At 41.4% G+C, this 16483-nt stretch overlaps 1 protein-coding gene across 1 annotated transcript; it reads left to right on the top strand.

Moving 5' to 3' along the window:
* Positions 1-348: 348 nt before the first annotated feature.
* CDK2AP1 (cyclin dependent kinase 2 associated protein 1) lies at positions 349-15120 on the top strand. The gene is made up of 4 exons (XM_075262471.1): positions 349-491; positions 7704-7804; positions 10227-10353; positions 14314-15120. Exons 1-4 carry the CDS (start codon positions 425-427, stop codon positions 14379-14381), a joined length of 363 nt encoding a protein of 120 aa, XP_075118572.1. The 5' UTR covers positions 349-424; the 3' UTR covers positions 14382-15120.
* The last annotated feature ends 1363 nt before the right edge of the window (positions 15121-16483 follow it).

Below are 16483 nucleotides of genomic sequence, written 5' to 3'. Positions count from 1 at the left end.
AAAAAAAAAAAAAAAAGTTGTAAAAAGTTCAAGAAAAAAAAATTAAATCCACTCCAGAAGCCATGAGAAAATGTGTAAGTTTGGTGACAAAAGCAGAAATTGCAATGTAAATGAGCTGAGAGGATTAGCAGCCTTGGACGGGGAAAATGTCTGGATATTAAAAGAAAGCATTAAAAAAAAACACATCTCTGTATTGAATTTTGGGCTGGAGCCCCCCAGGGTGAGGTGACTGGGGGTCTGTGCAGGGACATGGTGTCTGGAGTCTTCATTGCATTGTGGGTGTCAGTACAAGTGACGCCATATTTGCCGGTGCCGCCGCTGTAAACAACAAAAAGTGTCTGAGGGAGACAGACAAGAGACGCTTCAGTGGATTTCAGGACATTTTATTTGTTGTTGTGGGTGATTTGCTCTCCTCTCGGCAGTCATGTCTCTGGGAATGTCTTACAAGCCCAACCTGAACGCACAGCTCCACGGCAACCACGGGGCTCCGGGTAAGTGAACGTTTAGAGTGGGCAAGTTAGTCAGGGGGAGACAGGGGCTCAGGCCCGGGTGACTGGGGAGGAGGGAGGTGGATGGAGATACCTGGGGAGAGCCCCAGCCTGGAGTTGATGTGCTGGCCGGTGGAATAAGGTCACATCCTGTCACTAGCGTGCTTCCTCGCCGGCTGGAGGACAGGCCGGAGAGCGCGGGAGTCCCGGGGCGGCTTTGGGGGAGGCAGACGGCCAGTCCGTGGCCCCGGTGACAGGCGCGGCATACATGGATCAGCAGGAGCCCTTTGATCAAGTCCGTTTCAGCGTCTCCATGATCGGCTCCCCAGGGCTGCTGATTGATCTGAAACAAGCGAGCTTTGCTGGGACCTCTGCTGGCCGTTCTTGGTATTGCAGGGCGCTGCTAATATCTGAGGGAGGAGGAGGGGGGAGCAGAGTCAGTCCTGCCCCTCAGCCCTATTACTAATAGCTGCTTCATCATGTATTGTGTGTGTACTATGTGTCACGATTGTTATTTTCATAGTGGCTCACATGACTAGTCCACATCTTATGACAAAGCCAAGGAACCATCTAAATCATGCTAATTTATAGTTTTGTCTTGATCATATATGCTTACTGTCACTATGTTACTTTTTTTGTTGCATTTTGTTAGCTTTTTTGTTGCATATGTTACTCTTACTAACGCATACTAGGAGCAACTTTCAGAAAAGACACTACTTTTGGGGATGGTCTTATATTCACACGACCGCTGGTGGCAAAAAGAAGGAAGGACATCTCCTGGATAGACCACTGAGTATCTTCACACTAGCATTCGGGACCGCATGGGGACCCAAAGATGGAGACCCTATCAGCTTAAAAAGCAGTTACCCAAGGACACCTACAGACCCCATAGAATATAATGGGGTCTGTCAGGTTTCCGCCGTTTTATAATGAAACCACAGCTTTTTTTGTTGCATATTTTGCTGCGTTTTTTTCAGCCAAAATCAGGAGTGGATTGAGGAGACGGTAGTATAAGAGCTTCCTATATATTTCCCATTCCTTTTGTTGCCATTCTTGGCTTTGGCTCAAAAAAACGCAACAAAATCTGCAACAAAGAAAGCTGTGTTTCCACAACGTGGGGCCTTAGGTAGAGTCTGCGGCGTAGACTCCAACACAGATGTGAACCTAGCCTTACGCCAGGATCACATCTGTGTTCAGGTTTCCATTCGTGGGGTCTGCTTGGGGACCCTACAAACGTAAACCTAATCTGCTTAAGGCCGGGGCCCCACGAGATGGAAATGCTGCGATTTGCCCGCAGCGTTTTACAGTAACTGCAAAGTGGATGGGATTCTTGCGAATTTGTAAAAACCACAGCATGGACACACTGTGATTTCCAAAACTGGTGCAGTTTTGGAAATAGCAGCATGTCAATTATATCTACAGAAACGCCGGCCGCTTCCTCGTAGGAAAACTCTGTAAACTTTCTGTTTAAAGTGCTGCTGGAAGAACCGCGATGCTTTCCTGCCGCAGTTTTTCCCGCAGCGCTTTATAGCTGTGGGTTGTCCCATGGGGCCTCAGCCTAAAAATTCAGAAACCCGCGGATCCTGTAGTGCTTGCAGGACTTTTCTCTTTTATTCTTTTTTAAGTAGAATGATGGACAGAGTGCCTGAACAGGCAACGAGCGCAGGTGTGAATCCAGCCTTAAGCTGCCCATACACAATAGATGTGGTTGATCATACAGTGGTGGGATTGCTTGTGATCAAGACAACTAAACTGGCCAATCAGGAGGGGCAATTTAGAAAAAAAAAATTGCTCTAAGTCTACGCAAATTGGCAAATGAATTTGACCAGTCAAGGCCAACACTTTTATTTTCAGCTGACAACTTAAAATTTCCACTATATTGGGCTTCTTTTTTTTTTGGCAGACTGTTATCAGCTGCCCTGAATGCCGCCCCCCCCCCCTTTTTTTTTTTTCTTTAATTAACAAAATCAACTAAAGTCTAACATGTATAGCTAGATGTAGGTGCTGTTCACATCACGTTTGGGGGCTGCCATCGTGATACAAGACCACCAAACTTATACCACAGATGCAAGTAACTGTCAACCTTTACACTGGCATATAAATCTATTGGATCCCACTATACACTCACCGGCCACTTTATTAGGTACACCTGTCCAACTGCTCGTTAACACTTAATTTCTAATCAGCCGATCACATGGCGGCAACTCAGTGCATTTAGGCATGTAGACATGGTCAAGACAATCTCCTGCAGTTCAAACCGAGCATCAGTATGGGGAAGAAAGGTGATTTGAGTGCCTTTGAACGTGGCATGGTTGTTGGTGCCAGAAGGGCTGGTCTGAGTATTTCAGAAACTACTGATCTATTGGGATTTTCACGCACAACCATCTCTAGGGTTTACAGAGAATGGTCCGAAAAAGAAAAAACATCCAGTGAGCGGCAGTTCTGTGGGCGGAAATGCGTTGTTGATGCCAGAGGTCAGAGGAGAATGGCCAGACTGGTTCGAGCTGATAGAAAGGCAACAGTGACTCAAATAGCCACCCGTTACAACCAAGGTAGCCAGAAGAGCATCTCTGAACGCACAGTACGTTGAACTTTGAGGCAGATGGGCTACAGCAGCAGAAGACCACACCGGGTGCCACTCCTTTCAGCTAAGAACAGGAAACTGAGGCTACAATTTGCACAAGCTCATCGAAATTGGACAATTGAAGATTGGAAAAACGTTGCCTGGTCTGATGAGTCTCGATTTCTGCTGCGACATTCGGATGGTAGGGTCAGAATTTGGCGTCAACAACATGAAAGCATGGATCCATCCTGCCTTGTATCAACGGTTCAGGCTGGTGGTGGTGGTGTCATGGTGTGGGGAATATTTTCTTGGCACTCTTTGGGCCCCTTGGTACCAATTGAGCATCGTTGCAACGCCAAAGCCTACCTGAGTATTGTTGCTGACCATGTCCATCCCTTTATGACCACAATGTACCCAACATCTGATGGCTACTTTCAGCAGGATAATGCGCCATGTCATAAAGCTGGAATCATCTCAGACTGGTTTCTTGAACATGACAATGAGTTCACTGTACTCCAATGGCCTCCACAGTCACCAGATCTCAATCCAATAGAGCATCTTTGGGATGTGGTGGAACGGGAGATTCACATCATGGATGTGCAGCCGACAAATCTGCGGCAACTGTGTGATGCCATCATGTCAATATGGACCAAAATCTCTGAGGAATGCTTCCAGCACCTTGTTGAATCTATGCCACGAAGAATTGAGGCAGTTCTGAAGGCAAAAGGGGGTCCAACCCGTTACTAGCATGGTGTACCTAATAAAGTGGCCGGTGAGTGTATATATATATATATATATATATATATATATATATATATATATACACTCACCGGCCACTTTATTAGGTACACCATGCTATATATATATTCTGCACCATCCTGATTAGAAAACAAAGATGGCTATGCTTATATATGAAAATCATTCATATTTTATAAGTTCTCAAATGATCACCTATTGAAAGTGTTTGTCATGCTGTATATTCAGTGACGGTAAAATTGTTTAGCTTTGTCATGTTGATCCAGTGCAGTTTATGTATAGGGAATGTTGCATTTCAAGTGTACAGTGGTAAGATCCAGCCAATGCAGTGACTTGGCCTAAATGTATTTTCTGATGCACTTTTTCTTAAAGGGGTTGTTTTGTTCTATCAGGACCTGCGCCTTATGAGAAAAACAGGCCGCATCAATATCCCCATGGTGCAACCGCTTAAACCCAGACCAGGAATAGATTCAAAAGACCTACATTGCGGAAACACAGCGTTTTTTGTTGCAGATTTTGCGTAGGTTTTTTTTAGCCAAAGTTAAGAGTCGATTTAATAAAAGTCAAACGTGTAAGAGCTTCCTTTATGTTTTCCATTCCTTATCAAGTCTCTCCTGATTTTGGCTCAAAAAACTGTAGCAAAATCTGCAACAAAAAAAGCTGCAATTCTGCAACGTTTGGTCTTAGCCTAAGGCTGGTTGCAGACGACTGTACTGTGGGTCAGTGTGTAGTCAGTATATTTCATGGACAGCACACTGACCCATTCTTTTCTATGGGCTTGTGATTGTTACAGTCCTGTGTGTGGACCTGCAGTCCATGCCGCATCAGATAGGACATGTCCTATTACTGTCCTATTTTGTGGCCCATGCATCTCTGGTTCCTATTCATTTAATGAAAGGAGCTGCAGAAGTACGGCCCATGCATAGGCGGCACACGGGGACATCCCCATATCCCCCCGTGTGCAGCCCGTGCTTTTAAATCATGGCAGGCCGGTTGCAGCACAGTCGTCTGCAGCCGGCCTAAGACTGGATTCACATGTTTGCTAATCCATATTGAATCAGCATATGCTAAACAGATATTCCTAACCTGGAAATTTATGGTGTAAGGCCGGGCCGTCAATGTTAATTTCCTGGAGATCTCGCTGGACACCCTTTTAAAACCACAGACTTTGTAACTAAACCTGATTCACTTGCTAGACCAGATTTTTTAAGTGTTAGACGTTGCAAATTTTGGCAGTCTGAAAATACTGACCAGATTTGTCACAGTGGCTGATGATCTTTACACTGTCTAGTCTACGTTTATACCACCTCTTAGTTGGCTTACTTTGAGATAGAATTTTATGACACAATTTTAGTCCATTCTAAGGCATGCCCCTTTTTCTGAGAAGCTGCACCCACATGTCTAGTAATTCTAAAAATATTAGTTCACACTAGATGTGCCATGTTTAGGCCACTGTCTAGTCTTAACCATAGTGGTAAATCTGGCCGCTGTCTTTGTTGGACGTTAAGGTGCCGTAATAAATATAATTCAGTATACAGTACACAAATCAGCCATAACATTAAAAACAGTTAAAGGGGTCCTCTGAGCTGATTTAGACCACTAAACCACCAGCATGTTATTAAGCAGCTACAGTTTAGAGTCCTTAACACCCGCCCGTCGGCAGTGTCTATAGAAATCAAACAGGCCTGGGATCCACTAGGATGAGACTGTGGAGGGACTTTGGCACATGTGCATTGCATGCAGTGAAGCCATGATCAGTACACCTCGCTGTGCTATGCTTTGCTTTGATATCAGCAACAGCAGTCAGCACGTTACAGAGTTTTGGGACCCTAAACCCCATCTGCTCAATGACGGGCTGCCAGTTTAGTGTTCCCAAACTAACAGGATCCCTTCTATGCTGCCTATGGTAGAAAGGTTTCAGAACCTCACATCAGAAATGCATCACGGCCACAGACCAATCTTCAGTGCTCTGACTCCAACTCCTGTATTTTCCACAGTCTGACTCCAACTCCTGCACCGACTCATTCATAAATGGCTGACAGCCATGGTCAGACAAAAGTAGTAAAGATCCTCAGTAATAACATTCCTAGGTGATACAATTTCTATGAAAGGAGATATGCAATGAACAATTTTAGAAATTGCATAATATACGGTAATTCATAATTTTATTTTGGAGTCAGTACCTTTTTTCGACTCTGACTCCTCCCAAAATTGTTTCCGACCCCAACTGCACATCCCTATCGATCAGATTGTCCATACTTATCCCTCTTCACTGGCAAAAATGGGCATGTGAGCATCAGCAGTGGAAGGAGGTGGCCTGGTCTAAGAATTGTGTCTTCTATACCATTGTGTGGATTGGCCAGATGTGTTAGTAGGTAGTATGATGGTCTGTACTATGTTCTGGAGGGTCCTGGCATTTATATGGAGGCTACTTTGACACATACCACCTACCTGAATATTATTGCAGACCGAGTAACCCTTTCAGGGCAATAGTATTTCCTAATATCGGTGGCCTTTTTCAGCAGAATAATGCACCCTTCAGTAGTTGTTTGAAGAACATGACAAAGAGCTCATTGTCTCAACTAGGCCTCAAAATTCCCCAGATCTTGATCTGGTTGAGCACCTGAGGGATGTAAAAAACAAAACCACAATTTAGACCACAAAGGACAGTACACCTTCATAGGTCTTGTGGAGTCCAGGCCTCGATGGGCTAGAGCTGTTTTTCCTGAATATTGTATATTTTTAGTGTGATATTGAGCTTGTGTTCTATGTTGTGACACAATCTCTCATATATTACTAAACTTGACATGAGAATTGTGAACTAGGACATTATACTACCTGTAACTAAGGAACAAGATCAGTTAGTGCCATGAATGTAAACTGTGAAATACTGTTCAATACTTGGCATAAACTTGCAGAAGTTCATTAGATCTTTGAAGATGGTCTGGGCATTTATTTTAATATTTGGAGTCGGGAAGGAATTTTCCCCCTAAAATGGAGGAATTTTAGGGGGAAAATAGTTTTTTTTAACCATTCCTGTACAGTGGATCCGCACTGTAGGATTAACGGTTAGACTTGTCTTTATTTAGCCATGTAAATGAGTATAGTAACATATGAACAGGTCAGCACTACAGAATTAGAAAAAATAGAGGACTTTAATAGCCCAATATGCAACGTTTCGGTCCTATCTTTTTCAAGGCTTTAAGTGTTGCCTCTTGGGCTAATGAAGTTCTTTATTCTTTTTAATTTTGGGGCACTGACCTGTTAATTTTTATAGCATACTATTGAACTGAGGTCCTGTACCCACTTTTTGGAGTCCCTGGTGCTGCTCTCTCCTTTTCTGTATATCCAACTATGTATAAAATGTTATTTCTTTACGTCTCCATACTTAATCTTGTGCTGTTTCTTATTATTTTCTAATAGGGTATAAGAAGCTCAGGGAGAGAACTTAGGACAGACCCTATTCTGGGCTGTTTTGTGACCCAGACTCAGTAAAGAAATCTATGGGTTCCTCAAGGTGACAGACCATACATGGAAATCATCCATGTGTCATGCATGCTGTTTTCTCACAGACTTCCACATGCACACGTTCATGGGCACATAGTCTGAGGGGTTGTTCCATTTGGGCAAACTGGTTCCAAATGCCCAATTACAGTGTAATGACAGGTATTACCTGCAGTGGAGAGCTGCTGAGGGGTCCAGCTGTCACTATCTCTTTTCTTTTGAAAATAGGACAGCTTTTTTAACTCTTCAATGACCATAGGTATTTCTGGTTTTAACTATTTTTATTATGCACAGATTTAATGACAGTAACATTTTTATCCACTGTGTCATCTGAATAATTCATATTGTTATGTGTATAATAAAATCCACTCACTATGCACTTTGTTTTTCAGTAGGTGTAAGTGCACATTCTCCTTCTACTAGCATGGCGTCATCTGCACAATACAGACAGCTGGTGAATGATTATGGACCTCCATCTCTAGGATATACACAGGTAAAATAAAAAGTGGCACATTCACTACTTAACACCACACCACAATATATGTATACATGCATTCTGTGGTGGAAATAATGAAAAGAGACTGTCAGTGCCATCTGTCTCAGGGAAAAGAATGGTAGGAGGCAAAATAAAATTCTGAATGTCCATTTTCTCTTTCCCCATATATTGGGGCTATAAATGTCCAATTTACAAATTAGCAGAATATACTAGCCAAAAACCTCATGGCTGTGTTGATGGGGGGTTGGATAGATACCTAAAGTGTATGGTCAGCTGTAGGGAACAAAAATCACCCAGTCCTCACTTGAGCTTATCATCTAATACCCCCCCTTCCCCCTGTGGGTAACATCTTTGTACACTCTGTTTGTCTTATTGCCAGGGGACCCTTCTAGGTAAAAGGGGTTATTTAAAGTAGAAAACCCTTTTAAGTCATATTTTTTTATGTGTTACGTATGAACCAAATGCATAATTAAAAGATCAGGAGAAAGAGTGTTTTATAGTAACTAGAGATTTGTTTTAATAAAAGGATCCGCACCTTTGCTCATAGAGAAGCTATAATGTGTACATAAAAGAAAGAGCCTTTACAATAAAAATGTTCCACATTAATGTGGAGTGTAAATTAGGAATGGAAAAGTACATTGTTAAAGAGTTTCCCACCTCCGTGACTAATTTTGGAACCACTCCCCATTCCTATTTCCTCCCAAGGGATCTTCACACTTAAGCCTATTCAGCAGTGTTTCAAAATTACTGGGAACATCTGCCTACTAAACTATCTGAGCCCTGAAGAATAGAGGGGTATGTAAAATGGGCAGTAATGGAGGCTACTTTTTGTATAAAAAAATAACAAAGCAACACTTATATGACCCATCATCTAAAAGTCATATGGAATTTGTGTGATGAATGCAACTGAATGGCCAAATATGAGAAAGCTTTCGGTAAATATGTTTGTATGAAAGGTTTATCTTACAACTCCCTCATAAACGTTGGATTGGCTAAGCATTATATTTATTTCAGTGGGGAATGTATAATAAGCCACTATACATTAAAGGGGTTATACCAAGTAACGCCCCCTCCTTTGCTTGTGCTCTGTGATTGCCCTCCTCCTCCGTAGGTGTAACCGCCTCCATTCTCTGTAGTCCCAATCCCTGCGCTTTGAAATCTCAGGCATGTGCAGTAACGCTCCCTTCTGAGCGCTACTGCATATGCCCGAGCGCCATTTTCTTGTGGACAATGGAAGAATGCGCCTTTATAAAGGCATTTTGGCATATCACTAGGTAAAAACACGATTTCCAAATGATAGAGCTCCTTTAAGTGATACTGGTCCTCCTATATTGACTGTGATGCCTTCTGTTCTTTATTTTTGTGTTTGCCTGGCATTTTCCACTGCATCTGAAGCATTGTGAATTAAGTGGACATAAAATCTGATTGGGCATACATGCTATAGATAGTTTGGAAACTTTGTATACCTAGAATTGCAACAAAACAAATCATTGGAACACCTAAAAATAGGATCTTTATTCTGGATACCCTCCATTTATAATAAGTAACTGGTGTTTGACATACATCCTGTGACGTCACTATTGCCACTAGAAAAAAAGATTAAAAAAGTGGGGAGTAGATATGCAAACAGATAGATGTCAACTGCCATACAATAAGGCGTATGGTCATAAGTGGCTCTCTGTAGGTGTGCATAAGACCTAATGACAGAGACAAGCATAATCCCATAAACCACCTGTGCCTTACATACAGCAAGCTCCAGAAAAACAAAACCTATGCTATTAAGCTAGGGGCATTTAAAGGGTTGTCCCAAACATATTGTAAAGTCACTGAGACAGCACTATGCCCCTACTATTGAAACAATGCTGCATAGGTGGTATAATAAATTAAAGCGGCTGGTCAATAAACTAGCTATATACGGCTGAATTAGGGGGTAATGCTTATGCAAAATCAGTTGGCTATATCTGTGACCCTAGGTGACTGAATATTATGCCTAACCATGCTAATATTAAAGGAACATGCACAGTTGCTTGGCTATCCATATCACCATCGGTCACTAGAGGTTGCGCCCGACCATTCTCATATTAAAGTCCCCTGTCCGCTGTGCTATTGTGCCTAGATATATAAAGTCCTACTGAACGCATGTAAACTAATCTATTGCTGCCTACGCGTTTCACCACTGAAATAATGGTGGATAATCAGGGTGTTACTATATTGCGTTCTAGAAAATCAATTGGGCAGTAGAACTAGTACATGAGAAGAAAGAGGACGGTCGGGGGCTGGACAGTTGCTGGACTGGACTGGAGCTGGACTGTTGTTTAAGTGTAGCTTTATATGTTTGCTAGAAATAACACAATTAAGTATTATTTGATATAACATTAATCTGGTTGTTGCTCACATTTCATTTCTTATATTATTGCAGGGCACTTCTAGTAATCAGGTACCCCAAAGCAAGTATGCAGAACTCCTGGTCATCATAGAGGAACTAGGCAAAGAAATTAGGCCAACTTATGCTGGAAGTAAAAGTGCCATGGAGAGACTAAAACGAGGTAAGGAGGGATTTCACTTACAGTAAAGGCATGAACTATTACTTGTTCTTGAGTACACTCTTAGGTCATAACTCCTAGGCCACCACAATCTTCAGGAAGAGAATCCATTTTTTTCCTGGATGCATCAAGAAACAAATGCATTTTTATTGTTAGGTGGAAAAGCACAGATACTTTTCCATCAAGCAAAAAAAAAACAAAAAAAAAAAAGCATCCTTTTTTTTTTTTTTTTGTCCACAAAAATGCTTGCAAAAAGAAATAAATGGATGAAGAGAGCGATTTTTATTTGATGCATTCAGCAAAAAATAAAAATTCCCTGTCTGAAACCAAAACTGCAGTGTGAAAGCAGCCTTATAGACACAGTTTTAGGTATTTCTTATAGACTATATTGTTTTTCACAGACCTAATGTCTGTAAAAAACAGCCATGTCTGTCCATATAAGTGCAAGGATGGCACTTATTCATATGATGTCCGTCACACCCATGAATTTGAATGGGTCTATTCACATGGAACTATCTAGGTCAGTTTTTAAAAACTGACCGTCAAAAAACAGACATGTGAATAAACACATTGAATTCAATGGCGGGTTATTTATCATCCGCCCCTTTTCGGGTATACTTTTCGGCAGGTGTACCTTTTTTAGACTGGGTTCACACCAGCGTCGGCTCCCCGTATGGGAATTCCATTTCCTTCGCTGCTTGAAAAATGCGTTGAAAAAAAACGCTGAAAGCAGCATTTTTCTCTCCGCATTTTTCACCCTTTTCGGGTGGAAACACAGCGAACACCAGGCGGACCCCATTATATTCTGTGGTTTCCACGGGTAACCGTTTTTTGAAGCGAATTAGGTTTCCATTCGAAGGGTCCAAAAGCAGACCCTACCCCAGCAGAAACCCAAATGCAGATGTGAACCTAGCCTTAGACTAGTTTTACTGTGGTGCTTATTTATGATGTCAGTGCATCTCCTTGTTAAATATTGTGCACGTTAGTTAGTGTAGATGCATCTTTTTTAGGCCATGTGCTCTTTGCCCCTTTCAAATGCATTCTAACCTGATGGACTCTTTTATGCTGCCCATGGACTGGAATGCATTTGTGCTTTTTTTTTTTGCACTTTTTAAAAAAAACGTGTAAGTCATAAGTACAGTGTGAAAAGGAAGGATCTCCACTTAGGCTGCAGCAAAAAACAAAAGTGGTGAGATCAGCATTAAAAGCATGAAAAAAGGTGCAAATGCTTCATAAACGAAGCATAGCGCAGGAAAAGACCTCAAAAAGGTCCAATTTATTTAAAAAAAAAGACTCAAGTAGCTTAATAGATGTGACAATAACTGATTAACAATAACTGCAGTCCCTCTGTTATTCATTGATCATTTATTTATTTTGTTTAAATGGTTAAAGGAATTCTATCATTAAAATCACATTTTTTCTCAATCACACATAGGAATAGCCTTAAGAAAGGCTATTCTTCTCCTATCTTTAGATGTCTTCTCCACGCTGCCATTCGGTAGAAATCCCGGTTTTTGTCTGTATGCAAATGAGTTCTCTCGCAACACTTGGGGCGGGCCCCAGCGCTCAAACAGCACTGGGGGTGTCCCCAATGCTGCGAGAGAAATCTCCAGCGCCACCTCCATCTTCTTCAGGAGCGACCTCTCTGCACGTCTTCTTCCGGAGCTGGGTTCAAACTTCTACGCATGCGCAGTTGGCTCTGCCGTCGGGCCTCGGGCAGAGGCAAATGCGCATTCCGCCTGGTGTAAACAGCCATTTTCTTGTGGCTACTTACACAGTAAGCTGGGGTAAGTGGCCACTAAAAAATGGCCACGCGCATGTGCAGTTGGCTCTGCCCGAATCCCGATAGCAGAGCTGACTGCGCATGCGTAGAAGTTTGAACCCAGCTCCGGAAGAAGACGCTCAGAGAGACCGTTCCTGAAGAAGATGGAGGCGGTGCTGGAGATTTCTCTTGCAGCATTGGGGACGCCCCCAGTGCTGTTTGAGCGCTGGGGACCGCCCCCAGTGCTACGAGAGAACTCATTTGCATACAGACGAAAACCGGGATTTCTACCGAACGGCGGCGCGGAGAAGACATCTAAAGGTAGGAGAAGAATAGCCCTTCTTAAGGCTATTCCTACGTATGATCGAAAAACAATGTGATTTTATTGATAGAATCCCTTTAAAGAATGAAAGACCAACTGAATTCGCCCTAATTAATTACATCTCTGCCGTAGGCTTTATTCACACATCTGCGTTTTCCATCAGTGTTTGTAAGCCAAAACCAGAAGTGTAGACTACACATAGATAAAGGTCTAATAGAAATATTTGCACCTGTTCTTCTCACCCACTCCTGGTTTTGGCTTACAATCACTGATTAAAAAAACCCTGATTAGAGGCCACACGGTGGCTCAGTGGTTAGCACTGCAGCCTTGCAGCGCTGGAGTCCTGGTGTTCAAATCCCACCAAGAGCAGAAAAACCATCTGCAAGGAGTTTGTATGTTCTCCCCGTGTTTGCATGGATTTCCAACCCATATTCCAAAAAGACATACTGGTAGAGAAAAATGTACATTGTGAGCTCTATGTGGGGCTCACAATCTACATTAAAAAAAAAACCCTGATGTGTAAATAAGGCCTTAGGTTGTTAGTAACATCCTGAACATCATGGCTTCAGTCTTCTTCCAAAGCACCACCACAAAAATACAGCATATGAAAAGTACCTTAAGGCTAAGGCCCCACATTGCGGAAACACAGCTTTTCATGTTGCAGATTTTGTTGCAGTCTTTCAAGCCAAATCCAAGAATGGATACAAAAAGACATTGGGAATACATAAAAAGTACTTATAGTTCTACCTTCTACGCAATCCACTCCTGGCTTTGGCTCAAAAAACGCAACCAAATCTGCAGCAAAAAAAAGCTGCATTTCCACAACGTGGGGCTTCAGCCTTAAGGAGTTACTTATTACAAGTAACAGTGTATCACATATGTGTAACCAATGAATAGTGTACACTTTGATGGACATTTTACATGGCAGTAATCTTAGTAAAGGGATTGTCCCACTATAGACATAAATTCCCTATCCATGGTTAGTGTCCCCCATGATCTCAAGAATGGCAGTCTGGTGCCTATCTTCATGAATTGGGCAAACAACACACTTGCGCCATATACATTACATAGCTAGCCAGTGCCATTGAAAAAGGATAATATTTATTTGATACGTATGCCCATCTTAAGGCCTTGATCACTGATAAGTACAAAGGGAAGACTAACGCTAAGGCCCCATGTTGCCGAAGGCCAAGGCCCAACGGGCGTGAGCACATTGCGGTTCTTCCCGCAAAGCTTTGAACAGAAAGTTCACAGCGTTTTCCTCCACAGACTTTCTGTTACAATTATATCTATGGGAAAGCCGCCGGTGTTTCCGTAGATATAATTGACATGCTGTGATTTTCAAAACCACAACGATTTTGGAAATCACAGTGTGTCCACGCTACGATTTTTTCCGCAAAGTGGGCATGGGATTCGCATGAATCCCATCCACTTTGCAAGTACTGTAAAACGCTGCAATACTTCCCGTGGCGTTTCCAGCCAAAAGCTGCCTTTTTTGTTGCAGAATTTACTGCAGTTTTTTAAAGCCAAACCCAGGTGTGTATACAAAATAAATTGGAAATATAAAGAAAGCTATTATACATTTCCCTTCTGCTATATTCACTCCTGACTCTGGCTTAAAAAACTGCAGCAAAGTCTGCTACAATAAAGCAGCTTTTCTGCAATATAGGACCTTAGCCGAACAGTTCTATTGTTAGATACAATCTCACTTCTGTCACAAAAAAATGGATGCAAAAACTGTACCTGCCGTAAGCTGTTTTGTGTGATGAAGTCCTTAAATTATTAAATCAGACAGGACAGTCCTAAATGGAATATGTAAACAGTAACCCTACGCTGGATATTTATAATGTAATAACTGTGCACTTTTTTTCTTCATCAGGAATCATTCATGCAAGAGGTTTGGTACGAGAATGTTTGGCTGAGACAGAGCGAAACGCCAGATCCTAGCCATGCCATACAAAACCTCTCTGAAGCATACAAAGCTAAATCTGAGTTTTTGTTTTTTTTTTAAACTTCAGGGCAGTCTTTCTGAATATTTAGCCAGTGGGATTCACTAACTCTTTGGGATCCCTCTAATGTACTGTAAAGCTGCTAAACACAAGATGCAATTTTTACTAGCAAACAGAATTTCCACATATAGAAAAGTATTGAAGGCTCTCTGATTCATTTTCTAAGAGTCCAAGGAAATTCCTAATTTCTTGCATCATAAGCTACAATATATTTTGTTTATCTTTCTTGTATATTAATATTCAGGTTCTACCAACTTTTATGCATTCTGATTAGATGCTTATTAACTTGTGCTGATCTTACGCATGTTTTCTTTGTCAATATGTTTTTATTCATGTTTGCAGTATTGACTACCATTTTTGATCCTAAGACAAAGCAACATTATTAGAATGGACTTCTCTATTTTCATTTTAAATTTGTATTGAAGAAAAATTTTGTTTGTCAGGGTTCCAAAATAATGAGAGAAGTCATAAAACACATTGTCAAATTTGTATGGGTTGTCTTTCAAGGGTACTTTTTTGCCTTATGTTTGACTATTAGTCTATGGACGCATTGGAGCATATCAAGGGAGCACTTCCATTGTATACAATGAGCTAGAACCCGACCACAATACGAATAGAGCTTAAGAGTGTATATAAGTGACATATACGGTTGTATGCAATGGTTTGTCAAACTTTTTTTTTTAACCGTACTCAAAAGTTTTGTTAATGCAATCTTTGCAGGAAATATTGTAGATGTCTGAAAATTTTAACATTTTTCTGTATTTGCTGAATTCATCAAAGTCTGCCATGTTGAAAATTAGACATCATGTCATTGAACGCCTGACCAAAATCACTGCCTAAAAACATTTGGCTATCTCCAGTGCTCCCACTGAAGTGATTAAGAGTGCTGTCCACCACCAATGAAACCTAAATTCAACCTGGTTGTGGGGGAAAGGCCCTCCTCGTTCTTGCCTTTAAAGGGGTTTTCCAGGCCCCTTAGGTGTATATCATACTAATGACCTATCAAGAGTTCAGTTTTTATTTGCCCACAGCATTCAATTCCCAAAAGTGAGATATCACTGTTTTTGTCAATATACAAATGAGCTCTTGGGAGTAATGAGAGTCATTGCTCCAAAGAGTTATACGTTAGGTGGTAACACTCTTGTTGCTCCAAAGAGCATACTGACAAACCCAGTAATATCTAAGTGTAGGAGGCGCCTGTTTACAAGGGGAAAATAATACTTGATTCAGATGTCTTTATCTATCTGGAGGCTAAGTTGATATGCTGGGTTCTGGTGTTAGACTCCCTTTACATATTGATGACATATCCCTAGGACAGGTTGTCAGTATTGGAACCTGTAGGGTACACTGCTTACCAAGCACAGCGTTATTCATCGTATAATGGTAATATATGGTATTACAGCAGACAGGCTGTATGACCAATAGTACCACATGGTCTGGGAAGTGGAAGCGGTGCTCACCCAAGTGGCAAAGTCACTATGAACAGCTGGTTGTTGGAGCTGGTGTGTGTTAGATCTACACCAGTCTAATGTTGGATGACCCAACAATCTCAAACGCCCTAAAACTGATTTATTTTTCTATTTAATCACCAGATCAACTGGTCCACTATGATAAATTCAGCACATAATGAATTTGCGGACTTTTTTATGGGCTTGGAAAAAAATAACATTCTTTATACATACAGGAAAAAAAAACAGCAATACTAACAGTGAGCGAATAGCCATAATAAAAGGCCCAAATTTTTCCAACTGATGGATCTGAATTTAACATTTTGCTGTTACCTTACAGCGAACATGTCTCCTAGGCTTTTTTTTTTTTTTAAGAAAACACTAGTAGAAATCCATTTAAAAAAAATACTGTTTTTTTTTCCTGAAATTGTGTTTGTAAAACCATCTTAAAGGGGTATTCCCAGTAACATAACCATATACAGATTTATAGATAATTAAAAGTTAAACATTTTTGCAAATATAAGTAGTTAAAAATTCAGCAGGGTTTTAAATGGATACGACTACAAATGCAGAAACTTTCTGTGGTCTGGGA

This window comes from Leptodactylus fuscus, chromosome 1 (assembly GCF_031893055.1).
Source record: "Leptodactylus fuscus isolate aLepFus1 chromosome 1, aLepFus1.hap2, whole genome shotgun sequence".
Lineage (NCBI taxonomy): Eukaryota > Metazoa > Chordata > Amphibia > Anura > Leptodactylidae > Leptodactylus > Leptodactylus fuscus.
Note: the sequence above shows the minus strand (reverse complement) of the source record. Positions and strands in the feature narration are given on the sequence as shown.

Excerpts from the sequence above, each read along its gene's own strand:
- CDK2AP1 (XM_075262471.1), top strand. The coding sequence starts at position 425 with ATGTCTCTGGGAATGTCTTACAAGCCCAACCTGAACGCACAGCTCCAC. Across the intron at positions 7,805-10,226 it reads CATCTCTAGGATATACACAG|GGCACTTCTAGTAATCAGGT; the intron begins GTAAAATAAAAA and ends ATATTATTGCAG. Across the intron at positions 10,354-14,313 it reads CATGGAGAGACTAAAACGAG|GAATCATTCATGCAAGAGGT; the intron begins GTAAGGAGGGAT and ends TTTCTTCATCAG.